Here is a 27,969-nt window from a genome sequence, read left to right on the forward strand (position 1 = left end):
CGCCTACCAAACAGAGGAGAAGGTGAAGTCTTTAACCAACCATGTGGAAGACCAGACATTGGATACCTTTTCCCCAAAAAAATGTCTTCAGTCTTCAGCAAGCACCTGTCTAGTAAACTGTATTGTTCCTCTGTAACTTGTATTCAAGGACACAACAAGATGGATGCTTCAAGACAAACTTTATTCTTCTTCGTGCTCCTTTTTACAGATAGTGACCTCCTATTAGTGCGACCCCTACAGGCCATAACCCACCATTACATCTCCCCCTTTTAGATAAAAGATTATCTGTTTAACAGAACTTTCTATGACAATCAAGTGCTTTAAACAGTATAGCTACTTATGAACTTCATTCCTTATCCATAACATCACTTAATGTATTTCATAGAATCCTTTTTAAAGGAAGTATAATTACGGGTAAGATTATAACTCATCACTAGAACCTTTTACTTTTAACCATCAATCATCATTTTCAGTTGTTCTTCTTTACTTAACTCTCTTTTAACATTTCACTTAGTGTGAACTGTATGTGTCAAACATTCATAAGTTAAGTCTATCAGGAGGCTTGGACAGTCTCCCTGACCTAGTTATTGTTCCATCATTAGTCAAAGTGTTCTGTGGTGCTGGGGGCGCTGGTACTTCCCTGAGGTGGGACCGGTTACGTCGCAGCCGTCCTCCATCTTGAGTCTGCACCTCGTAGGAGCGTGGTGTTGCTGCCGGACCCACAACTGTCCCTGTAGTGCGTGCGGGTCGGATCCACACCTCTTGACCAGGCTGAAGAGGTGGCAGGATTTGAGTGCGGTGTCTCTGGTTGTATGTCTGTCGTTGTTGTAGTTTTAATGTTGTGTCTTTTTCTTTGAATCTCTCCAGATCCGGCCACTGTGGTCGAAGTTGCTCCGGGGACACTGGAACTGGTGTTCTAATTCTCCTCCCCATCAGAAGTTGAGCTGGGGAGCTCCCATGTGCCAGTGGAGTGGCCCTATAGGCTAACAGGGCTTTGTGGAAGTCTCCTTCTTTTATTAAGAGCGACTTGACTGTTCTGACGGCCCGTTCTGCCTCCCCATTGCTGCGTGGATAACGGGGGCTGCTTGTCACGTGTGTGAAGTCGTACTCTTGGGCAAACTGTGCAAATTCATGACAGGAGAATTGAGGGCCGTTATCTGTGACCAGCACCTCTGGGCAACCAAACCTAGCAAATACAGCTTTAAACCTTGTGATAGTCTGTTTTGCTGAGGTGCTTCCCTGCAAGCTGCACACTTCTATGTAGCGTGAGTAATAGTCTATTATGACTAAGTAGTGTCCATTCTGCCACTGGAAAAGGTCTGCTGCGACCCTCTGCCACGGCCTGCTGGGAAGTTCTGTTGTGAGCAGAGGTTCCACCGGTGTCTGGGCTTCACGCGCACAGACTCCACATCTTTCAACCATTTGCTTCACTGCAGATGTGATGCCCGGCCACCAGACTGACTCACTTGCTCTGGCAAGACATTTATTAACACCCTGATGTCCTTGGTGTAGTTTTTGCAGGATATCAGGTCTCATGTTTTCAGGGATTATGAGCCTCTCGCCTTTCATAAGCAGTCCTCCTCCATCATGCAGGACTGACCGTTCAGGCCAGTAAGGTAGCAGCAGCTCATGCACATCACGTCTGTGTTTAGGCCAGCCTTTTGCAATGTAATGACTGAGACGTTTACATACATTGTCTGACGTTTGTGCTGTCTTAATCTGTTCAAGCCTTGTTGGTGTGGCTGGCAAGTTTTCCACAATGCTGTCCAGATAGGCTTTGCACTCTTTTTCCAGGTCTTGTTCTGCCTCTGTGGCTGTAGCTGGAAGCGGCACCCTGGACAGAGTGTCAGCTGTTATCAGGTTTTTACCTGGGACATGGATAATATTGAAGCTGAACCTGAGCAGCCGAAGTCTGAATCTGATGATCCTCGGCGGGAGGTCATCCAGTGGTCTGGACTTCAGGAGTGTTATAAGCGGCTTGTGATCAGTTCTTATGATAAAGTCCAGGCCACTTAGGTATCCTCTCAGGCGCTCGCAGGCACAGGTTACAGCCAAAGCCTCCTTCTCGATTTGTGCATATCGGGATTCGGCTTTAGTTAGACTTCTGGAAATTAAAACAACAGGTTTCCACTCACCATCTTGTTGTTTTTGGGTTAACACACCTCCCAGCCCATATGAAGAGGCATCAGCGGAAACCATAGTTTCATGTTCTGGACTGTACTGGGCTAACACTGTCTCTGACCCCAGTTCTTTTTTTGTCTCCAGAAACGCTTTCTGTTGAGGGGCTCCCCATATCCAACTGTTCTCTGTCTTCAACAGGTCACGGATGGGCTTCGTTAAGTCGGGCAGTCGTGGTGAGAATTTCCCCACAAAGTTCACCTTGCCCATAAAGCGTCGAACATCGGCCACATCCTGCGGCTCAGGCATGTCAAGAATCGCTTTTATTTTATCTGGATCCGCTCTAATGCCTTGACTGTTTATGACATGGCCCAGAAAAGGGATCTCTGTCAGAGCAAACTGACATTTTTCATTCAGGGTAAGCCCCGCCTCGCTGAATTTTTGCAGGACTCTGTGCAGCTTGCCGTCGTGCTCTGCTCGGTCCCTCCCTGTGACCAGGACATCATCAGCATGACACCAGACCCCATCAATGCCGTCAACCAGCTGAGAAATCATCTTTTGGAAGTGTTCGGGGGCTGATGATATACCAAAGGGCAGGCGTTTGAAGTAATATCTGCCCTCTGGTGTGATGAACGTGGTCAAGAACATAGAGTCTTTATGGAGTGGTACCTGCCAGAAGCCTGATGTAGCATCTAGCTTTGTGAAAACTCTGGCACCTTCCAGCTTGGCTAATGTTTCATCCACCACCGGTAAAATGTGTCTCTCTCTGATGACGCTCTCGTTCAGATGGGTCAAGTCCACACAGATCCGAATTTTCCCTGATGGTTTCACAATAGGGACCATGCCTGCGCACCATTCTGTTGGTTCCTCGACACGGGCTATGACCCCCATCTTCTCCATGCGGTCTAATTCCTCTTTGACTTTGGTGCGAAGGGGAATAGCTACTCGTCTGGGGGCAGAGAGGGTGTAGGGGACTGCATTTTCTTTCAGTTTAATTTTATATTCCCCTTTTAGTTTACCTAGCCCTTTAAAAATATCTGGGTAGGTTGCACGAAATAGTGTCTCTGCGTCGTCAATGCTGTGAAGCTGGGGGATCATGTGCAGTCTGCGAATGGTAGGGAGGCCCAATAAAGGTGTGGTCAAGTCCTTCACAATGAACACCTCCTCCTCAATCTTTCTGTCCCCTCTCTGAATGACAGCATGCACTTGCCCCTTAACATCCAGCGGTTGGTTGGCCGGGCCCAGTAGCGGCCTGCGTGTAGCTGTGTGACTGCCATACCTGTCCTTTGTGTACTCTGATTCTGGAATAGCAGTCACTGATGCACCCGTGTCCACTTTAAAGCGCAGCGGACCATCATTTATGGTGAGTATTTCAGTCCATGTAGACGACTGTGGATCGGTAACAGCTCCCAGGTAAGCTGACCCCTCATCATCTTCAATGGATTCTAATTTTTGAGCTGATCTGCATACAGCCGCAAAGTGTCCCTTCTTTTGACATTTTCTACATTCAACATCTTTAGCTGGACAATCAGTCCATGAATGTTTTGGGGTTTTTCCACATCTCCCACACTGTTTTGACTTTGTTGATGTAGACTGTGGCTGAAAATGACTTATGCGTTGAGTAGACCTCTTCATATAAGCTGGTCTCTTACTGTTGTGGAACACTGCATCCAAGTTCCCTGGTGTATCGGCTGACCGCATGACGGCTTGTTGCTTTTTCACCTCCTCCTGCTGCCTCACTTGAAGTATGGCTGTAGTTTAATCCAGATTTGGATTGAGCTGTAGTCTTTCAGACAGTTTTGCATCACGTATGCCGACCACAATCCTATCTCGGATCATTTCCTCACGTAGGATGCCATAGTTACAATGTTCAGCCAACTTGTGTACTGAGGTGATGAAGTTCTCTGCAGATTCGCCGACTTCTTGACATCTTTTATTGAACTTGGCTCGTTCAAAAATGACATTGTGCACTCCCACTAAGTGTTGATCAAAAGCCTGTTTCACTTCATCATAGTCATTTTGTTTGTCTTCTGCCAGCCGCAGTGACGAGAGGATATCATCGGCTCTATCACCCATCGTGTAGATGAGAGAGTTCACCTGGTATGCTCCGTCTTTGTCTTTTAATCTAGATGCGACTCTGAAGCGTTCAAACCTTTTAATCCATGCAGGCCACGAACTCGGCTCGAAGTCGAACGATCCCGGTGGTGTGATGGTGAATATGTGGTCCATGTTGAATGTTGTTAGCTTGCCGCTAGCTTGTTAGCATTCGCCGACGTGCTCATTCATTCCTCTTCTCCACAGATCACCCGTCCTCACTCTCCTCACCGGTGAGCAGCTCCAACTAGTTGTCTGTGCCACCAGACTCTGTCTGTCGTGGATTCTCAACTCTGACACCATGTATTGTTCCTCTGTAACTTGTATTCAAGGACACAACAATCAGCATGCTGCAAGACAAACTTTTATTCTTCTTCATGCTCCTTTTTACAGATAGTGACCTCCTATTAGTGCGACCCCTACAGGCCATAACCCACCATTACAGTAACTCAAGGTTTTGTAAACAAGGCCTGGATCACTACATACACATACCTAGACACATACAAAAAAGAACCACTTCACATGAAGGCCGGTTAGCTCAGAAGGTCAGAGTGTGGTGCTAATAACACCAAGGTCATGGGTTCAATCCCCATACTGGCCAAACTGGTGACCAGTTAATCTCCTAAAAAGTTTTAAAGATTGTATGCTTCATTGTTAACTTTGACGTGGACCAAGAATTATTCACGTCTGCAGGATCACCTGCCTTGAAGAAATAAAGATGACAACTGGTGGTCTGACTAAATACTTTTACCTTTCTCACGAGTTCACCAACCAGTGGGGTCATTCATGCTCTAAGATCTGCCTTGTAAAGATTTATCCCAAGGGTTTCAAGAACAAAGCCATCAAAGCCTACGTAATTCTTGATGACCAGAGCAATCGTTCCTTAGCTAGACCAGAGTTCTTCGAGGTGTTCAGTGTGGAGAGCAAACCATTCTCGGTATCATCTCAGAACTTGCTCTGGCATTATAGAAACATATGGCAAGAAGGCAAAGGGATACCAAATCGAGTCACTGGATAGCAAAGTCCTCATGTCCCTTCCACCACTCCTTGAGTGTCCTGAGATCCCGAACAACCGGTTGGAGATTCCAACACCCAGCGCAGTTTTGCACCAGCCTCATCTCCTTCATATTGCCAAACACATTCCAGAGCTGGACCCAGAGGCTGAAATACTTGTGCTACTCGGAAGAGACGTGCTCAGAGCACACAAGGTCAGGCGGCAGATAAACGGACCACATGATGCTCCCTTTGCCCAACGTCTGGATCTGGGCTGAGTGGTGATAGGAGCTGGGGGATCATGTGCAGTCTGCGAATGGTAGGGAGGCCCAATAAAGGTGTGGTCAAGTCCTTCACAATGAACACCTCCTCCTCAATCTTTCTGTCCCCTCTCTGAATGACAGCATGCACTTGCCCCTTAACATCCAGCGGTTGGTTGGCCGGGCCCAGTAGCGGCCTGCGTGTAGCTGTGTGACTGCCATACCTGTCCTTTGTGTACTCTGATTCTGGAATAGCAGTCACTGATGCACCCGTGTCCACTTTAAAGCGCAGCGGACCATCATTTATGGTGAGTATTTCAGTCCATGTAGACGACTGTGGATCGGTAACAGCTCCCAGGTAAGCTGACCCCTCATCATCTTCAATGGATTCTAATTTTTGAGCTGATCTGCATACAGCCGCAAAGTGTCCCTTCTTTTGACATTTTCTACATTCAACATCTTTAGCTGGACAATCAGTCCATGAATGTTTTGGGGTTTTTCCACATCTCCCACACTGTTTTGACTTTGTTGATGTAGACTGTGGCTGAAAATGACTTATGCGTTGAGTAGACCTCTTCATATAAGCTGGTCTCTTACTGTTGTGGAACACTGCATCCAAGTTCCCTGGTGTATCGGCTGACCGCATGACGGCTTGTTGCTTTTTCACCTCCTCCTGCTGCCTCACTTGAAGTATGGCTGTAGTTTAATCCAGATTTGGATTGAGCTGTAGTCTTTCAGACAGTTTTGCATCACGTATGCCGACCACAATCCTATCTCGGATCATTTCCTCACGTAGGATGCCATAGTTACAATGTTCAGCCAACTTGTGTACTGAGGTGATGAAGTTCTCTGCAGATTCGCCGACTTCTTGACATCTTTTATTGAACTTGGCTCGTTCAAAAATGACATTGTGCACTCCCACTAAGTGTTGATCAAAAGCCTGTTTCACTTCATCATAGTCATTTTGTTTGTCTTCTGCCAGCCGCAGTGACGAGAGGATATCATCGGCTCTATCACCCATCGTGTAGATGAGAGAGTTCACCTGGTATGCTCCGTCTTTGTCTTTTAATCTAGATGCGACTCTGAAGCGTTCAAACCTTTTAATCCATGCAGGCCACGAACTCGGCTCGAAGTCGAACGATCCCGGTGGTGTGATGGTGAATATGTGGTCCATGTTGAATGTTGTTAGCTTGCCGCTAGCTTGTTAGCATTCGCCGACGTGCTCATTCATTCCTCTTCTCCACAGATCACCCGTCCTCACTCTCCTCACCGGTGAGCAGCTCCAACTAGTTGTCTGTGCCACCAGACTCTGTCTGTCGTGGATTCTCAACTCTGACACCATGTATTGTTCCTCTGTAACTTGTATTCAAGGACACAACAATCAGCATGCTGCAAGACAAACTTTTATTCTTCTTCATGCTCCTTTTTACAGATAGTGACCTCCTATTAGTGCGACCCCTACAGGCCATAACCCACCATTACAGTAACTCAAGGTTTTGTAAACAAGGCCTGGATCACTACATACACATACCTAGACACATACAAAAAAGAACCACTTCACATGAAGGCCGGTTAGCTCAGAAGGTCAGAGTGTGGTGCTAATAACACCAAGGTCATGGGTTCAATCCCCATACTGGCCAAACTGGTGACCAGTTAATCTCCTAAAAAGTTTTAAAGATTGTATGCTTCATTGTTAACTTTGACGTGGACCAAGAATTATTCACGTCTGCAGGATCACCTGCCTTGAAGAAATAAAGATGACAACTGGTGGTCTGACTAAATACTTTTACCTTTCTCACGAGTTCACCAACCAGTGGGGTCATTCATGCTCTAAGATCTGCCTTGTAAAGATTTATCCCAAGGGTTTCAAGAACAAAGCCATCAAAGCCTACGTAATTCTTGATGACCAGAGCAATCGTTCCTTAGCTAGACCAGAGTTCTTCGAGGTGTTCAGTGTGGAGAGCAAACCATTCTCGGTATCATCTCAGAACTTGCTCTGGCATTATAGAAACATATGGCAAGAAGGCAAAGGGATACCAAATCGAGTCACTGGATAGCAAAGTCCTCATGTCCCTTCCACCACTCCTTGAGTGTCCTGAGATCCCGAACAACCGGTTGGAGATTCCAACACCCAGCGCAGTTTTGCACCAGCCTCATCTCCTTCATATTGCCAAACACATTCCAGAGCTGGACCCAGAGGCTGAAATACTTGTGCTACTCGGAAGAGACGTGCTCAGAGCACACAAGGTCAGGCGGCAGATAAACGGACCACATGATGCTCCCTTTGCCCAACGTCTGGATCTGGGCTGAGTGGTGATAGGAGAGGTGTGCTTGGGTAACGTACATAAGCCGACCGTTAACACGTTCAAGACCCCTGTGCTGGATGGCGGTCGCCATTCCATTTTTCAACCTTGTACAAGCTTTATGCACGTCAAGGAAACACAACCAAGCTTTAACGGGCCTGGCAGATCACCAGAGAGGCATTCTCTTAAAAAGAGACCATAGACTTGGAGAAGATTGATAATGATAATTGACATTTGAATGAACAGAGCTCTCTTTTTCTACGCACTCCTGACTGGTTTAAAGCTTTCTCAAAAACCCTGGCAGTGACGGTCAGCCAACGACAGTTCACTGATGAGCACTTACTACACTGAAAAACATTGTAATTGTTGACAAACAGTTTCCTCCCTAACAGAGGAGAGGACTTTATCCAACCGTGTGGAAAACCCAGAAGTTGGATACTTTATTCCACATGTACATGGTTTTAAACATTACAGGAGTTACATCCTTACCTTTGTCTTCAAGAGTTTAAAGGCTCTGCTGGGATTTGAACCAGGATCTCCTGTTTACAAGACAGATGCTTTGACCAACTAAGCCACAGGGCCCTCAACACACGTCTTCAACTTGTTATAAAAACCCTGTTGACACAACAAGTTCATTCTACCTCTGGAGCAGCTTTATTTCACCTCACTGTGATATATTTAGTACACAAACCTGTTCCACTACTGTCCTGGCTTTATGTGAAGTAACAGAGCTATGAAGGATGGTAACTTTTATACTTACCATATATGGTTACCTGCCTCCTAAGCGGTGATTGATTTATCTGAATGTTGGACAGTTCACCCAGGGTGCAAAAGTAGGCAGGACCAACTCTGAATTGTGCACGTTACCAAATGTAGCAACAGCGCCCTCTGCTGTTGTTCTTCTCCCTTAATCTTATACAAAAACATCTAAACAGGTATGAGACATTTAAAATTGCTGGTTCAAACACTTGTAGAAATGGTCTTCATGGCTGTTGTGCTTCAACATTTGTTGTGTTATTTTCTTGTTATTCTTATTTTATTCATGTAAAAATGTGCTTTATAAAACAGAGCTGATCAGGCAGTTTTCAGTCACCATAAAGTTTAAAGATTATTTACATTGAGTGTGGGTGCATTGCCTACAAATTGTTCAACTGGTCCAGATGAACCTGATATGCTGCACCTGGGCAGCAGAGGGAGGAGCTGAAGGGAGCCTGACTGTAATACCCATGGATGATTTTTAATTTTACCACAACAGGAAAAATTATATGAAGTCATACATTTATTTCTAACATGAATGATTTGAAGATAGGATTTTTTTTTTCATTACACCCGCCATTTTCAAAGCATGCAAGTTTCTGTAGTGTAGTGGTTATCACGTTCACCTAACACGCGAAAGGTCCCCTGTTCAAAACTGGGCAGAAACATGTATGACTTTGCAATAATATTATTTGGATCTTGGAAAACCACTCCAGTCCTCTTCTTGGTGCTCAGCACAGGAAGGTCGACCATCTCTTTCTCGCATTGGGTCTCATGCAGAAATGAATTTCGTTGCAGTTCCACAACTGACCAAAAGCCAGTCATTCTCCATTTACCTACACTTTAAAATGTCCAACTTTACAGGAAAAAAAGAAACACATTAGAGAGATTTTTTACAGGATTTTTCTCGTCATGCCCGCCGTTTTCAAAACATGTCAGTCACTAGCTCCACCACCAGACCCCAGGAGCATCACCACCACACCCCACTAGCTCCACCACCACACCCCAGCAGCATCACCACCAGACCCCAACAAAAACTCAACAACCTCAACAACCCGGCTCACCTGGAGCCACCCAAAGACCCGGCTCACCGTCCGAACCCGGGGACCCGCTTTTAAGCCCCCCCCCCCACCGACCGGCCACTGGAGTGAAAGAGCCAGCCCTTGGGCCTGGAGGACCAGGGCCCTGGTACCCTAAACACCCAGACGCTCCTAGCACCATGGACAGCACTCTGTCAGATGCTCAGGCGCATATTGCTTTTCACTCATGTTCTGGTTTCAGGACCACCATAAAACCACAATAAAAGCTGAACAGGGTTCCATGGTGTAATGGTTAGCACTCTGGACTTTGACTCCAGTAATCTGAGTTCAAATCTCAGTGGAACCTGTCAGTCTCCCACACAACCAGGTACAAAGGTATCAAGGTTTTACCCACATGATGTTGTAGTATCAATCCACGAGGCTCCACCTCAAAAAACAACACGGGGAAATGGAAACATGGACACCATTAGACCTGCTTTAGGGGGCTGGAGTTACCCTAAAATGTCCATAAGAACCCTTAAATATGTGATGAATGTATCTAATATCATGAGTATGTTCTTGAATGATGTTTATACAGTCGTTTTCAGCTAGTGATGCTAATGATGTCACTGATCAATACGAAGGATCATTTCCAACAGTTGTTTCCCTTCACAGTTCCAAACAAATCTGATCAATTTTAAGAGATAATCAGAAAGAAATCAGTCTTAGAAGAGATCTGCTTCATTCATATCTGAGAGAATTGTGCTGCGTCACATGATGTCATTTAAGCTGGCCTTTCTTTTTTTTTTTTTCATTTTGTTTCTCATAGTTGAAATATATCTGTGATGAAAATGACAGGCCTCTCCTATCTTGTTAAGTGGGAGAACTTGCACAACTGGTGGTCTGACTAAACACTTTTTGCCCTCTATGATTAGATTTGTGTTGATTAAACAACCTCAGAAATGTCAGAAAAGGCTCTGTGGCGCAATGGTAGCGCGTCTGACTCCAGATCAGAAGGTTATGTGTTCAACTCACATCAGGGTCATAATGAACGTTCAGTTTTGTTTAATCCATCCTCACGAGTTCACCAACCAGACTAACTTTAGCTGCAACAGAAAACTTTGATGTGTACCTGGAATTGTTCAAATCTGCATGATCACGATCAAGTTGTAGTCCTTCACGCACACATTAATTCTGGTGCACGCACATTTCTGAGGTTTTGTCCGATGGCGACACTCACTGGGGATGCAGTGAAGTCCAACATATGAGGAAAAGTGACTTCAACAACAAGTTCACCATCACATGTGAAGGACACGACAGTCCCCACATCACCTAATAAGTTACACACGAGTCGAAATGCAACAATTTCACAATCAACCACATTAACCACCAAAAACTAAAGGTTGGTACAAAATGATGTATACCGTAAATCCCAGCGTCAGCCTTGGCTCTGGTAGAGGAACCTGCTGATGGCAGGATGCAGTACGGAGTGAGTCTTTAGGAACCACTCTGATCTGCTGGTCCAGGATGAAGACTGGATCATCAGATGATTTTATTCCATGCAAGGATTCACAATTAAATCCATGCACTCTTTGTACACGAGACGCCAGGTGCTGGAAGTCAACCTGGCCTTGCAGCAGAAGATGCTAAAACATCCAAATGAGGTTCTGGAGAGACATGTTCCTGATCACTAAAGATTCAAAACTGTTCTCACAGATCTCATCACCGCACTGGTGTTCAAATAAAATGAAGACTAGAGGAAAAGTGCATTGTACACTAAACTAGTTTCAGAAGTCACAAGAAAGTGGGATATGTGTCCTACAACGTTTCATTAGGATTCAGAGGGTTCTCCATTCAATCAGAAATGTTCAGCCTGATTCAAAAGTAACAGTGAGGATTTCTTTCAGATTACCTCCATCAATAACAAAGTTTATAAGGATATGAACACTGGATTATCATAAACGTTGTTATCTGGAAGGACTTGCCTAATATAACCTCTCTGAACAGCTTGGTACAGAGATCTTTGTGCAATAGGCCACTCGGACTTCAGCGGTAGCTTTTGAAAAGTTCTTTACGCCCTCCATGAAATAAAGGGATCCTTCACTCCTTAGTTATTCTGATTTTAGGTACAATCTTTTGGAAAAAAAACAGTGTTCAATATTGTGGAGAAACTTTCTATTTATCACCGTTAGCATGTGTGGCCCCAGTAGTTTCTGGTAAGAGAAATCACCATGGAGACGAGGTAACTGAGAAGTTCCCTCGTTAGAGAGACAACTCTGTACAGCAGGGGTCCTCAACCCTGGTCCTCGAGGGCCGGTGTCCTGCATGTTTTAGATGTTTCCCTGCTTTAACACACCTGATTCTAATTAATCATCGTCATCAGCTTTTCATCCAGGGCTGCACAATTCTGTTGATGACACAGTCACTTGTATCACGGTGCAATGAAGCAGGGAAACATCTAAAACCTGCAGGGACACCGGCCCTCGAGGACCAGGGTTGAGGACCCCTGCTGTACAGTCACATCTGAAACAAACATCAAGATGTTGGTTATTTTTCTAGTAAGTCTAGTGTGACATATATGTCAAAGAGGGAGCAGATTTCAGCCGCTCGGTGGCGCAGTGGGTTAAGCTGCGGCTCATATACTGAGGCTACAGTCCTCCTGCAGCGGTCGCGGGTTCAAATCCAGCCTGCGCACCTTTGCCGCGTGTCTTCCCTGTTCTCTCTCTCTACCCCTTTCCAGTCTGCATCTCCAATAAAGGGCCACTAGAGCCAAAAAAAAAAAAGAGGGAGCAGATTTAGAAGAGACTTTTAACATCACTGAAACATTGTTGTGATGTTAAAGATAATATGACAACTATGGGATTCAAACCCATACGTGCAGAACACAATAGATAGATAGATTTATTTATTGTACCCTCGGGTAAATTTGGTTCACAGTGAGTGCCTCCTCATACAATCTAAAACCATATACTCAACAACACAGGATAAGATAAAGTGACCACAGCTTTGGCTAAAAGAACAAAGAACAAGGACGGCCCCAAGATAAGAATCAAGATAAGTTAAAACATCAGTAGATAAAACCACTAAAATATTAAAACCAAGCAAAAGGATAAAAAATGTGCCTTTTCATAAAAACAAGATAAAGGAAACAATACAAAAACATAAATACAAAGTTATGTTGCAGTTCCCTCACTTATTTATGGCACTGATGGCTGTTGGTACAAAACTGTTTTTGTAACGTTTGGTTTTACAAGCGAGGGTGGGAGTTGTTTTTTAAAATAAACTCACCTTTAAGAGGGTGGGAGTTGTCTTTTAAAACAGTTATCCTCTGTAACTGTTTAGAATACAGGGATTCTGGCTGAAGCTGAGACTCTCCAATCAGCTTGCTCGACCATTTCACAATTTGATTTAAATAATTTTTGTTTTTAAGGGACACATTTCCAAACCATGAAGCAAGAAAGAAAGATAAAACTGATTCTATAAAAGCACGATAAAACAAGATCAGCATGGTCCTGGAAATGTTAAAAGTGGACAGTTTTCTCAAACAAAACAGGCTGGTGTCCCTTTTTCTACACAGCTTGACAGTTTGCCTCAAAGTTCAGTTTGTTGTCGATGACAGTTCCAAGATATTTATATGTGCTGACACACTCCACTGCCTGACCTTTTAAAACTGTAACCTCTTGGTTGGGGGCACTGTTTTTGTGAAAGTCACTGATCATGTCTTTTGTTTTAGAAATGTTCATTTGAAGAAAAGATTTACTGCACCAGTCAAGGAAATCATTGACAACTGGGCCGTGGCTCGTCTCGTTGTTTTTCAGCAGGCTGACAATAACCGTACCGTCAGCATACTTTAAAATGGTTCTATCCTCTCTGCTGCTACGTCACGTGCTAAATGTGCACGAGGAGCTGTAAACGAGGAGCTGTAAACCACGTCTCTCTAGTGTTAGCGTCGCTCCATTGGTCCTCGTAAAACCAGGATCCAGTGCAAAATGTTATTACTTGCATATAAAGCCCAAAACAGCTTAGTCATCTGAAATCTGTGCCTGTCAGAGAGCGCATCTGCACTCCAGATGTTGAACTTTTATGTGTATCGTTGTGTCCTTTCTACCTGCCCCGTGAGTTCCCGCAACTTTTTATCATAACTGTCTATTTACACCCGAAAGCCAATGCCTCTTCTGCCTGCAGTGTCATCCATGATGTAGTGCAGAAACTGCAATCTGCCTTATCTTCTTACTGGGGGATTTTAACCATGTCTCCCTTAAAAAAACACTCCCGGACTTTCATCAATATGTAACCTGTCCAACTAGACGGGATAAAATTATTGATCTCTGCTATGGTCCGTTAAGGAGGCATATAAATCCCTCCCATTACCTCCCCTGGGCTCAGGGGATCACAGTACTGGAGTTGAGGGGGGATGGAATCCCCCCTGAAATAAAAACGGTCCAAATCATCCCCCCCTGAAATAAAAACGGTCCAAATCATCCCCCCCTGAAATAAAAACGGTCCATATCACCCCCCCCCTGTAAAACTGCCCTCCCCCTTTCCATCCCTTATGTCATTTCATCAATGAATGTGGTTTTACTGCTATTTCAACATTTAGAGTCGTCACCAGAAAAATAACTTACTTGAACATTTTTACCCGTTTCAAGTACAAGTACAAGTACATCACTTGAAATAAGTAGAAAAATCTGTCAGTGGGACAAGATTTTTCTACTTATTTTAAGTGAAAATCTACTTGAAACAGGTGAAAATTGTTGTTTTTTCCAGTGATGAGTCTTGTTTTAAGTGTAATGAGATTTTTTTACTAAAATGAGACATTTTAACTAGAAAAAAGACAAATATTTTTTGTTAAGATTGTGAGTTTTTGCAGTGATCCATTTTACTTTACTTACCTGTGAAGGACAGAGTCATATTGATAAGTTCAGAAAAGTGTTTTTTATTGTTGTGTTTTGATGTATTTGATGTAAGCCCAGTGGATATTTAAAGCTTACAGAAGGCTGCATTTAACTGCTGCTATGTCATTCCTGCAGTATTTCTGCAGGTGTTTTGGTCACTGCTATTATTTGTAATATAGGCCCTCCAGAAAAACGCGATTACGCGATCGCATAATTCATTGCATAATCAGCCAAATGGCGCAGATTACGCGGGGATAGATTTATTCCTAAAAGGGCGCATATTTCCCGCGATAATTGCATATGTCCGCGCTAAATATGCGATTATGCGGGGATTATGCGGGGATTATGCGGGGCTCGCTTGATTTCACCGCATCATCGCCGCACATTTTCGCATAAAGTTTGGAAAAAGGGGGGAGTGTTGTGAGTGACATGTTGGGACGCCTGGTCGCGACGTGCGGGACCCGCCCGGGTATCTCCGCACCCCTCGCAGAAACCACCACCCCCCAAACAGCAGCTCTCACCCGCGGGGGTGAGAGGTACAGGGAGTGCCGTCTCCGTCGAGCCCCCAGTTTGCGCGGTGGGCGCGGCTGCCTGTGGACTCAGGATCCGCGCTGACCGCGCACCACTGCGCACGCTGCGCACGCTCCCATCCACTTGGGGATCTTGGCGGCGGACGCGTGTGGTGAAGCTCTGGCTCGTCCCCTCACCGCGCCGGTGCGCCCGGCAATCACCCGAGCACCGAGCCGCGGGCTGGAGGGGAGAGACCAGGCGGGGACCGGCCTCCGGGCCGCCACCGCTCCTCTCCTCTACACCTGCGCTCTCCTTTTTTTTTCGTCTACGACCTCAGATCAGACGAGACAGCCCGCTGAATTAAGCATATTACTAAGCGGAGGAAAAGAAACTAGATTCCCTCAGTACAATCAGCATTCTTTTAATCTGTGTTCTTATGTATTGAGTGTTGTATGTTTTTATCATGGACCTCGAGTCTGACTAATAGCCTAAACGATGATGATGATGATGATGAGTAGCGGCGAGCGAAGAGGGAAGAGCTCAGCGCCGAATCCGCAACTTCCTGCATATTTAGCATATTTTGCAACTTTCCGCATATTCCACGACTTCCCGCATATTCCGCAACTTCCAGCATATTCCGCAATTTCACTGCATAAAAGCACATAAAAAACCTGCACATTTAATCGCATAATCAATGATTTTAGCCCGCATAATCAATTATTTTAGCCCGCAGAATCAAGGATTTTTGCCCGCATTTTTCTGGAGGGTCTAGTAATATATTATATTATTTGTAATCAGCACAAATTATCTGTCCCCATATGATAAAATCCACCATCCCCCCTGATTTATTTTTACAACTCGAGTACTGATCACAACTGTGTGCATCTCCTGCCTACATACAGAACTGTGTTAAAGAGGGAAAAGGTCCAGACAAGAGACATTAAGGAGTGGACAGAGGAGGCGGGGCTTTGCTTGCAAGAGTGCTACGACTGCACGGATTGGGACATGTTTAAAGAACCTTGTGGTGCTGATCTTGATGAACTTGCTGATGTTACTTGTTCATATGTCGCTTTCTGCAGGGATATGATCATTCCTTGTAGGGGTGTAAAAATATTTCCCAATAATAAGCCTTGGGTCACTAGGTCAGTTAAGGCCTGTATACAGAATAAGAGACTTGCTTTTAAACATGGAGGTGAAAATCTGGATTTTAAAAGCAAAGCAGGACTATAAACTGAAGTTGGAGAACAAGATGGCTATGAATAACCTTGTCTGTTTGGTCGAGCATGAAAGAGATTGCAGGCCTCCAACACTCCAAAACCAGCAGTATCATCTCTTTTGATGGCTTTGAGACGGACATTGAACTTGCGAATGCTCTTCACTGTTTTTATACTCGCTTTGATGCTTTTGATTTTAGTCAGGAATCACATGAAGTGAGTCATAAAGTGATTGACCATCAGCACTTTTTTATCTCCAGGAAGGACGTTGAAATCTTTCTGTTCCCTTAAACCAAATAAAAGCCATGGTCCTGATAACATCTGTGGCCGCTTGCTGAAATCTTGTGCAGTAGAGCTGAGCTCTATTTTTCAGTATATTTTTAATCGGTCTCTAAAGATGCAGCAGTGCCAGTAGTCTGGAAGAATGCTGTGGTTATCCCTGCCCCAAAAATCAGTTCTCCCAAAAGCCTCAATGACTTCAGATCAATCGCACTGACATCGATTGTAATGAAATCTGTTGAAAAACTTGTAAGATCAGAAATTCTGAAGACAACTGAGCATGACCTTGATCCCATGCAATTTGCTTATAGGCCCAACAGAGGGGTAGAAGATGCCACAGTCACTTTATTAGGGCCCGAGCACTGAAAGTGCGAGGACCCTATTGTATCTGTGATGTTTATTATTATTATTATTATTATTATTATTATTAGGGCCCGAGCACCTTCAGAGCGAAGGCCCTATTGTATTTGCAGGAATTTTTATTATTATTATTATTATTATTATTTTCCTGACAAAGTGAAGGCCTTTTTGCCCCCCTTAACATGCCCAAAAAGTCACCAAATTTTGCACCCTAGTCAGGCCTGGCGAAAAATTTGATATTTAAAGGTTTGCATTAATGGGCGTGGCAAAATGGCTCAACAGCGCCCCCTTGAAAACTTTGTGCCTCAAGCCCCACGATACGGTTTGACGTACATGCACGAAAATCGGTACACACCTGTATCATGGGACAACTTAAACAAAAGTCTCTTGGGGTCATGCCCGAAACCCAACAGGATGTCGGCCATTTTGAATTAGTCGTGTCATTTTGGCGAAATTTATGCCATTCCTTCGAAAGTTAATTCAGCCCGAACCGTAACGTGCCCCCAAGTGTGTTATACATCAAAATGTCCGTCTCCATCGTGCGACACCACGCATTACTTTTCTCTTTCAAAAGCGTTACCGTGGCGACGCTAGACGCCAAAAAGCGCGCCCACCCTTCATCTGATTGGTTCGACAGAAAAAACTTTGTGCCTCAAGCCCCATAATACGCTTTGACGTACATGAACGAAAATCGGTACACACCTGTATCATGTCGCAACTAAAAGAAAAGTCTCTTGGCGCCATGGCCGAAACCGAACAGGAAGTCGGCCATTTTGAACATTCTGAATTAATTGCGTAATTTTGGAGCAATATATGCCATTCCTTCGAGAGTTAATTCAGCCCGAACCGTATCATGAAACCAGGTGTGTTATACATCAAAATGTGCGTCTCCATCCTGCGACTACACGCATTACTTTTCTCTTTCAAAAGTGTTACCGTGGCGACGCTAGACGCCAACAAGCGCACCCCCCCTTCATCTGATTGGTCCATATTTGATAGTTCCCCAAAAGGCACCAAATTTTGCATGCAAGCCAGGCCTGGCGATAAATTTGATATTTCATGGTTTGCATTAATGGGCGTGGCAAAATGGCTCAACAGCGCCCCCCTGAAAACTTTGTGCCTCAAGCCCCACAATACGGTTTGACGTACATGCACGAAAATCGCTACACACCTGTATCATGGCACAACTTAAAGAAAAGTCTCTTGGAGCCATGGCCGAAACCGAACAGGAAGTCGGCCATTTTGAAATCTGATTGGTCCATATTTGATAGTTCTTCAAAAGTCACCAAATTTTGCATGCAAGACAGACTTGGCGATAAATTTGATATTTCATGGTTTGCATTAATGGTCGTGGCCTAACGGCTCAACAGCGCCCCCTAGAATACTATTCTCTGCCATAACTTTTGAATGGTTTGACATAGGAAGTTGTGGGTGGTATCATGGGACTCTGTATGGAGTCCTTAAGCTTTGTTGGCCTTAATTAGCCCCGCCCCTTCTTCTGATTGGTTGTCCCGATTTTCTGCTATAACTTTGGAATGGTTTGACATAGAGAGTCCCTCTTCCTGATTCAAACGTCTGCTGGCCCCGCCCCCCGACCAATCAGTGGCGAGTAGGGTGATGACGGCCCCGCCCCCGACCAATCAGTGGCGAGTAGGGTGATGACGGCCCCGCCCCCCGACCAATCAGTGGCGAGTAGGGTGATGACGGCCCCGCCCCCGACCAATCAGTGGCGAGTAGGGTGATGACGGCCCCGCCCCCCGACCAATCAGCTCCCTGTAATGTGGTGACATCAGAAATATTCCCGGCTCAGCCCGGTTACAACCTTGGCAGAATGGTTACAGAAATAGTAATAATTAAAATAGTAGGGTTTTACTAATATTTATAACTTACAAATATTAAAAAAATTAGGAAAAAAAAGTTCCAGACATTTTATCGCTATGTTGGTCTGTCCTAAGCCAGTAGGTCAAATGAAAGGAATAGCTGAGATTTAGCTCAGCCAGATTATTGCGGTCTTTGGTGCCAGAGGTCGAGAGTTCAAGCCTCGTATATGCCGAAAATTTTGTCAGCAATTTTTGTGTTTTTTTTTACATCAAAATGTTCGTCTCTGTCCTGTGACGACGCACATTACTTTTCTCTTTCAAAAGTGTTACCGTGGCGACGCTAGACGCTATTGGCCTGTATTAGCCCCGCCCCTTCTTCTGATTGGTTGTCCCGATTTTCTGCTATAACTTTTGAATGGTTTGACATAAAGAGTCGTGGGTGGTGTCATCAGACTCTGTATGGAGTCCTTGACCTTCATTGGCCTGAATTAGCCATGCCCCTTCTTCTGATTGGTTGTCCCTTTTTTCTGCCATAACTTTTGAATGGTTTGACATAGAGAGTCGTGGCTGGTGTCATTTCTGATATGCTTATGGGGGGCGGTGGACGTGAGTGCGAGGGCCCGTTCATCGCTGCTTGCAGCTTTAATTATTATTATTATTATTATTCTCGCCGTAAATGAATTGCCTTTTTGGAGGCCTTAAAATGCTCAAAAACTCACCAAATTTTGCACACGCTTCCAGAGTCGCGTAAAATTACGTATTTTATGGGCGACAGGCATGGGTCCACAAGAATGGGCTCTATAGCGCCACCTATTTTATGTTTTTTGACGAGCCCCACAATATGGTTTGACTTACAGCAATGTCCTTTATGTGTCTATTATATCTGACAAGGCCCTACAAAAAAGTCTCTTGGACCCATGCTCTAAGTTACACAGGAAGTCCGGCATTTTGAATAGAAAATGTCATTTTTGATGAATTCTGATCATTTCTAGGCCTCGTAGTTTAACGAACTCCTCCTAGAGATTTTATCAGATTGGCTCACAACTTGATTTGTACAATCTAGACACATGGCCGAAGCTAAATTGCGAAGCTTTTAAGTTTTTAGCAGAGGGCTTGAACGTAGTGATTCGGCGAAGTTTGAGGTCATTTTTAAGCCTCGCCATCAAACATCAATTGGCTGTAATTCAGCAATACATTATTTTATGTTGCCGAAAACGTATGTGCATGATTTTAGGCTGAGCCTGAAGACATCTATGGTGGAATATTCAGGATCGGTTGTAGCGCCACCTGTTGGCACCAGGAATTGTCATGTCTTCTAGTATGCATCTGTGCTCCAAGCGAGATCAGTTTAATGATCTCAAAGTTGGTCAGATAATAGGTAAGACATTGACGATGAGTGACAGAGAAAACTGTAAGTTCTTATCGAAGGGCGTGGCCGTTAGAGGTTGTCAAATTTCTGTGTCTCGCCATGAACATAAAAGTTGTTGTAACTTAAACATACTTGGTCCAAATTGACCCAAAATCAATACATGTAATATGGCTTCCATTCTGAACAAGTGGATATGACAATCTTGGATTGAAATCCATAGCGCCACCTTTTGGTCAGGTATACATTTTTCATCAAATTATGTGCTGTCATTGCTGTTTCATTCATCCAATCACAATGAAATCGACACATATTATTGTCATAAGCGTCCTTATTAACTGTGTTGAGTATCGTGGTCATAACTTGAAGGGAACTGCCATTTTACGTCACTCTGAATTTTTTGGTAAAATAATAATTTAAAATCATAGGCTTGGTCTTAAGACAATAAAATGTCAGATTTAGATACATTTCGACATGACTAAAAAATCATACGCTGGTACATATCGCTTTTGAAGAACTTTGTAACTCTCTTTTTCCAAAAATGTATTCATATACAATTAAATCATATTTTTGTCATGCCATGTCCAATTAACTTCGTAAACTTCGTAAAAATATTGTTTACTGTGATGTGAAAATATATTTTTGGCATTAAGGTGCGTAAAACGCACGATTGGTAATGAATATTTATTTAAATCCATTGGATTTAAAGCAAGCTGGCTCCTGCAGCGGAGCGGAGGCCGAGGGGGAGGGGGGAGGGAGGAGGAGGAGGGGGGGAGCGGGGGGACGTTGTGTGCGCACCGTATTGACGTTCCTCACACGACATGAATCCTCCAGTGTTTTCACACGAGTCCCAACCTAATCTGTAAGTATTTTTTTATTGTGTGCATAATTGTAGAGTCGTCTTAAGACATCTATGGTGAAATATTCCTGTGGAATAGTTTTCACCGATGTATTTCGGCGGCGCATGTCTGTAATGCAACTCGCTTTTTTCATGTCTTTCATGTCTCTGTCTTCTACCGAGACAGAGACCACTTAAATAAAACCACACTGATTTTGAGTCAAACCCGTCTTTTTAAATTCAATTTTTATACAGAAAATAACTACAGTGCATGTATTACACCTTATTTCACAGCAGCGTTGCAATTTGATTATATTATTATCGGCTTTCAGCCGAGATCTGGTCGGGACCGCGCCGCGCCGCGGAGGAGGTGCATTCAGGGACCGGTCGGAATTCTAAAAAGCCGATTATCCTCCTGGTGCGTTCAGGGACAACTGGAATTTACTGTATTTGGCGAGAATTTACCGTTGCTTCATTTGCTTAAAAATTATTTAAAGGTGACCTATTATGGCATTTAATGTATATTTTAAACAGGCATTGAATGTCTTAAAAACAAGCTTTTGAAGGTTTTTTCTACATAAATGAGAAATTCAGCCTCTGGGCCATGTCTTTATTTTTACCGTTTCTAACCTTGTCTATGAGGGATTCTGAGGGGAGGGGGGTCTATGTTAATGAGGCTCTGTGCTGATTGGCTGCCTGAATGACGTGTAGCAGGGGAGCTTTAAGCCTGAATCACAATTGTGGGTCAATGATGTATAAGGCCTTTGAGAGGCCTATTTTTAAAATACTTAAAATAAAGATGTATTTGGCCATTTTCCAAACATTTGGAATGTAGTGTGCATATATGTGAAAACTTAAAACAAAGGTATTTTAGTGTTTTTAAACCTACATTAATAGGGCAACGACCTTAAAAAAGTAATTGGGGGCGACCGTTATTTATCTCAAAATTAATAGATTTCCTTAACAAAATGTATATTTTAATAAGTATCAGTAATTAAATTAACTTTTCAAGAAAGATAGACTCATGTGTCCTTTCATTTTTGAAAACCATTTTGAAATACATTTTATCTATAATGGAAGTGTCACCCTCATAAAGCCATTTATGCATACTATACCAATGATTTATATTTGAACCAAAACTCATAGACATTAAATTTTGAATTTGCGGATTTCCTAAGTTCTATAGTAAACCATGGTTTGTTAAGGTTTTCAGAGCTTCCTTTATCGGTACACACCTGTATCATAGCACAACTTAAAGAAAAGTCTCCTGGCGCCATGGCCGAAACCCAACAGGAAGTCGGCCAGTTTGAATTAATCATGTAATTTTGGCGCAATTTATGCCATTCCTTCAGCCGCTTCTTCGCCAGAACCGTAACGTGCACCCAGGTGTGTTATACATCAAAATGTGCGTCTCCATCCTGCAATAACGTGCATAACTTTTCTCAGTCAAAAGCGTTACCGTGGCGATGATAGACGCCAAAAAGCGCGGCCCCAATTCATCTGATTGGTCCATACAGATAAAACTTCGTGCCTCAAGTCCCACAATACGCTTTGACGTACATGCACAAAAATCGGTACACACCTGTATCATGTCGCAACTTAAAGGAAAGTCTCTTGGCGCCATGGCCGAAACCGAACAGGAAGTCAGCCATTTTGAACATTTTGAATTAATCGTGTAATTTTGGCGCAATTTATGCCATTTCTTCGGTCATTAATTCAGCCCGAACCGTAACGTGCACCCAGGTGTGTTATACATCAAAACGTGCGTCTCCATCCTCCGACACCACGCATTACTTTTCTCTTTCAAAAGCGTTACCGTGGCGACGCTAGACGGCAAAAAGCGCGCCCACCCTTCATCTGATTGGTTCAGACAGAAAAAACTTTGCGCCTCAAGCCCCATAATACGGTTTGACGTACATGAACGAAAATTGGTACACACCTGTATCATGTCACAACTTAAAGAAAAGCCAGGCCTGTCGATACATTTGATATTTCATGGTTTGCATTAATGGGCGTTGCCTAACGGCTCAACAGCGCCCACTAGAATACCTTTCTCTCCCATAACTTTTGAAAGGTTTGACATAAAGAGTCGTGGGTGGTGTCATGGGACTCGGTATTGAGTCCTTGACCATAATTGGCGAAAATTAGCCCCGCCCCTTCTTCTGATTGGTTGTCCCTATTTCCTGCTATAACATTTGAATGTTTTGACATAGAGAGTCGTGGGTGGTGTCATGGGATTCTGTAATGAGTCCTTGAGCTTCTTTGGCCTTAATTAGCCCCGCCCCTTCTTCTGATTGGTTGTCCCGATTTTCTGCTATAACTTTTGAATGGTTTGACATAGAGAGTCGTGGGTGGTGTCATCAGATTCTGTATGGAGTCCTTGACCTTCATTGGCCTGAATTAGCCCCGCCCCTTCTTCTGATTGGTTGTCCCTTTTTTCTGCTATAACTTTTGAATGGTTTGACATAGGAAGTCGTGGGTGGTGTCATTTCTGATATGCTTATGGTGGGCGGTGGCCGTGAGTGCGAGGGCCCGTTCATCGCTGCTTGCAGCTTTAATTACATTTGCTTCTGGAGGGGAAAGGAACACTTGCAAGACTTTTATTTATTTACTTTTATTTATTTATTTTATTTTATTTATTTTTTTCTTCTGCTTTTAATACAATCCAACCCCATGTTTTAGCTTTGAGGCTTTTAGAACATTTTAACATAAGCAACAATCTTGTGGGCTGGATTCTGAACTTTTTAACCGACAGGACACAGAAAGTGATAGTGAATGGAAGTGTTTCAGAGCAGGTTCCATCCTCCACTGGCTCCTCACAAGGATGTGTGCTCTCTCCTCTCTTGTTCATCCTCTATACGGATATGTGCCGTAGCAGCAGAGAGGATAGAACCATTGTAAAGTATGCTGACGATACAGTTATTGTCAGCCGGCTGAAAAACTATCAGTACGTTTATTTGCTACAGTTCAGGCAGCATCGCCCAATCTCTATTCTCCCTGCATTGTCAAAGGTTTTGGAAAAGGTCGTGACAGAACAACTGGTTGACTACTTAGAATCAAATCAACTTTTACATCCAGAGCAGTTTGGCTTTAGACGTAAACACTCAACAGAAACAGCAACTTGCTTTTTTGTTGAAAATCTGAAGTGTTCTATAGACAGGGGCTATGTCGTGGGGGCAGTGTTTCTTGACCTGAAGAAGGCGTTTGACACTGTCAGCCACGACATCCTTCTATATAAGTTGTCTAAATTTAATTTCTCCAAACAAGCTTCTAACTGGTTTGCTTCATATTTACAATCAAGAGAGCAATGTGTGAAAATCAACTTGGAAAAATCTGCCCTTCAACCAAATAACATGGGCATTCCACAGGGTTCAATCCTTGGGCCGTTGCTCTTCAGTCTTTACATTAATGACTTGCCTGAAAGCTGTGTGGGGGCTGGTTGTCAGCTTTACGCGGACGACACAGTCATATATGCATCCGCTAAGACACCAACTGAGGCATCTGAGATACTATCCTCATATATGAACAGGGTCTGTCACTGGCTTCACCAAAACAGGCTTACTCTGAATATGAAAAAGACAGTTTCTATGTGTTTTTCTATTAAAAAAACATCACAATCAGAAAATCTCAGAGTGACAATGCAGGGAGAAGAAATTGAGAAGGTAAATGAATTTAAATTCTTGGGTGTGGTACTGGATTCAAAACTTACATTTAGTAAACATGTAAAAAAAAATATCAAAAACAATAAAAAGTAATCTAAACTGTTTTAAATTGATCAGACATCAGATCTCATATAAAGCAGCACAGCTTTATATGCATGGAATGATTTTCTCCCATATGTCATATTGTGTTACAGTGTGGAGCCAAACTTGTGTAACTGTGATTAAGCCTATCTCATCTCTATATAATCAAGCCTTAAAAATAATGGATAAAAAACCGATGAGATGGCATCACTGTCACATATTGAAACAGTACAACATGCTTAGTTTTGATAATTTTTTAAAGTTTTCTACACTCAAACTGGTTTTTAAGTGTCTACAGAACCTAGCACCAGATGTTTTATGTAAGTTAGTTAGCAGGCTGAATAGTGGTAGGATCACCAGGGGAACAACAAGTGGTAACTGTAAGGTTGAACGCCGTAAGACCTCCTTTGGGCAGTCAGCGTTCTCTATAAAGGGCTCTCAAATGTGGAACACACTGCCAACTGAGATAAAAACAACTCAAGATTTTAAAGTTTTTACTAAAAATGTCAAAGACTGGTGGAAGCAAAATCAGAAATGTACGCATTTTTAATCACCTGTAACCGCTAATAGTAGCTATTGTAAATAGGATATAGCTTTGCATGTTGAAAATTCAATGTATTTTTGTATTCTTTTTCTCCTTTCTTTCATTTTCTTTTACTAAAAGCCTAACAAGGGACAGGAGATGGAAACTAGCAATAGCTATACTCTCTGTATGCAGAACATCAGTCACATTGGCTTGTTTGTAATGAGTGAATGTGATCACATGTAAACCTGCATTGTCCCTATTAAATAAAATAAATTAAATTAAATTAAATAATGGATGGATGGATGCTACAAGTTATTATCAGTGTCTGCAGTAATGACACTCAGTTGTAACGATATATACAGTAAATCCTTTATGGCTGAGTTTTGAACGTCATCAGGTGGGATCTGTAGGATCCAATCCTCACCCTTGATTCTTTACTGGAGTCAACAACTCAGAGATATTCAAGAATGACAAGTAAGGGATGTTTTCATGATGGAAGCAGCTGTCACGCCCTCGAAGAATCACTCCACAAGTGACATTTCTGCACACACTATGTCCCAAAAGCTGACCGCTGGATGGACGTTGTTGGTAGAAACACCAGCCAGTAAATCATCAAGATTTATTCTGAACAATGATGAACCAAAATAAATTAATACACCTAAAAAAACTATCAGTTCATTTACTCAATAATTTAGTTGAAATTCATTCACAACCTTCAATATAAATTGTCAACTTATTTTTTTAAGTTCAACCAGATTATTTCTGAGACTCTTCCTCCTCCTACCTGTCCATCTTCCTCCTCCTCCTCCTCCTCCTCCTCTTCCTCCTCCTCCTCCTCCTCCTCCTCTTCCTCCTCCTCTTCTTCCTCTTCCTCTTCCTCCTCCTCCTCCTCCTCTTCCTCCTCCTCCTCCACAGGTGCAGCTCTGACTCATTCCAGGATCAGTTCAGTTGCGTCTCAGTGGGTTTTTATCAGACTGCAGAATCTTCATCTTCAACTCTTTGGACTTTTTAAAGAAACTGTAAGTTTGACATTTTTCTTCAGTAACTTTCCTGTTTGTTTCTGCTCCGTCATGGTTGGAAAAGGTTTTCACTGCAGACTTTGATCATTCTTGTGTCTGAAGACAAATCTACATGATAGTTAGATCACGATATTTTTAATGGATTTATTTTTGATCTGTTGTAGCCGTTTTGCATAAATGTGATTTATGTTCAAGAGGATTAATACCCTTTGTAAGATTCCTTTGGTTTTATATTTGTTCTAACCAGTGACTAGTCACAAAGCAGAATATTGCATTTCTATTGCAAGCAAAAAACTTTATGGTCCAAACCTGGTGAGGCAGCTGCTGCTGCTGCACAGATCAGAGACACAGTGATGATCAATGATCATTAGTTTTCTGCATCAATCAAACTGTGAGGTGTTTTTATTTCCTGGAATGAAGCTGTCGTCTCCAGCATTTAAGTCAGTTTGGTTCCTGGAAGAAGTTGTTCTTTGGTGCTTGTGTAACTACTGAAGACGGCGTCTCTTCATCCAGAAGTCTTCCTGACTGAACATCCAACAGCATCACTGTTGACACAGAAGCTCCCAGAGGTTCATGCAGACGGGGTTAAAAACAACAGGCTGATTAACTGAAACATTTTACTGAGAGACGTAAAAGAAGTTCCTTCTCCAGGTCATAAGACTTCTTAATCAAGACACACCCAGCACTCCGGACTCTGAACTCTGTCAATCATCACACCTCATAACACATTTATTACTCGTTTGCACTGGATACAGCATGTTTATCCCTGCTTATCTTTGCACATTTAACATTTGTCTCTGCAGATCAACCTCTGAGCTTCCTCACATTTACAGTAACCAGATTTTGAAGTTTCTGCAGTAAAAACTCTGTTCACAGAATCACCTCATTGTTGTTTCACACTTGTTCCAGCTAGTTAGAGCATGTTAGTCCTGGTGGACTGACTTGGTGGAGGACAGGATTACTTTGGGACCCTTTCCAACAATTGGAGGATAAAGAAATAAAATTAAAAATAGTGCCAAGTGACCTCTACTGCTCAGTAGAAGCAAAAAAACAAAAGAGAGGAACAAACCAGAGCAGGATGAGCTGATCTCTGTCCAACACCAGTGATGTGTGTTTCCTCTGCAGATGAAGGTGTGTGTGTGAGCTGATGTGGACGTGAATTCAGCAGAATGGACCAGTGTGAGGACGGAGAGGAGGGAGTCCCTCCCTCTAAAACCTCTCTGTGTGGGGAACATGAGAGTCGGAGCAAAGCTCAGAGGTGAGATGAGCATCTCTAACTGTCCCTGACTCTTCTGCATGTCAGAGCTCAAGACTCACATCACCAAACCTCATTATTACAGGAATCAACCTGGACCTGGACCTGGACCTGGACCTGGACCTGGACCTGGACCTGAATCTGGACCTGGACCTGGACCTGGACCTGGACCTGGACCTGGACCTGAATCTGGACCCAGCTGTGTGTCCTTGAGGAGTGATCAGTCAATGGAAGATATTATTAACTTCAAAGGAGAGCAACGTTCTGCTGTAAAGAGGTGAGTGAGTGAAATACTGCTATGGATTTATGTTTAATACTTTTTAAATACACTTAATATTTGTATCTGTATAACTTATTTTTCATATAAATAGAATATTTACATTTGAAACTTTTGTCTTCTATCAGGGTCCATCAGAAAGGAGACTCTCTTGAACATGAACCCAGCTGTTTGTCCTTGAATAGCAACCGGTCAAGGGACTGGTTTATTGACTTTAAAGGAGACCAATGTTCTTCTTCAGAGAGGTGAGATGTATTTAAACACATTAAATGTATTTATATCAGTCCTCATGTTAGTAAATGTCCACATGTTTCTTCCTGAGTA

General features: G+C 43.3%; 1 protein-coding gene and 5 non-coding genes across 6 annotated transcripts in view; 5 read left to right on the plus strand and 1 right to left on the minus strand.

The window, feature by feature from the left end:
* The window catches only part of LOC133452321 (NLR family CARD domain-containing protein 3-like), a 674,416-nt gene that overhangs the window by 633,077 nt on the left and 13,370 nt on the right, over positions 1-27,969 (plus strand). The window contains exons 2-5 of the mRNA XM_061731568.1: positions 26,010-26,113; positions 27,239-27,371; positions 27,454-27,645; positions 27,774-27,890. Coding sequence (XP_061587552.1) covers positions 27,283-27,371; positions 27,454-27,645; positions 27,774-27,890 — 398 coding nt within the window. The 5' untranslated portion in view covers positions 26,010-26,113; positions 27,239-27,282. The remainder of the gene's footprint in view (positions 1-26,009; positions 26,114-27,238; positions 27,372-27,453; positions 27,646-27,773; positions 27,891-27,969) is intronic.
* Positions 4,740-4,813, plus strand: trnai-aau (transfer RNA isoleucine (anticodon AAU)). Its single transcript has one exon. It is a non-coding gene; the product is annotated as a tRNA-Ile (tRNA).
* trnai-aau (transfer RNA isoleucine (anticodon AAU)) lies at positions 7,032-7,105 on the plus strand. The gene has a single exon. It is a non-coding gene; the product is annotated as a tRNA-Ile (tRNA).
* Positions 8,278-8,350, minus strand: trnat-ugu (transfer RNA threonine (anticodon UGU)). Its single transcript has one exon. It is a non-coding gene; the product is annotated as a tRNA-Thr (tRNA).
* Positions 9,839-9,910, plus strand: trnaq-uug (transfer RNA glutamine (anticodon UUG)). Its single transcript has one exon. It is a non-coding gene; the product is annotated as a tRNA-Gln (tRNA).
* Positions 10,517-10,588, plus strand: trnaw-cca (transfer RNA tryptophan (anticodon CCA)). The gene has a single exon. It is a non-coding gene; the product is annotated as a tRNA-Trp (tRNA).

The sequence above is a fragment of the Cololabis saira genome, chromosome 10, assembly GCF_033807715.1.
Source record: "Cololabis saira isolate AMF1-May2022 chromosome 10, fColSai1.1, whole genome shotgun sequence".
In the NCBI taxonomy this organism is placed as follows: domain Eukaryota; kingdom Metazoa; phylum Chordata; class Actinopteri; order Beloniformes; family Belonidae; genus Cololabis; species Cololabis saira.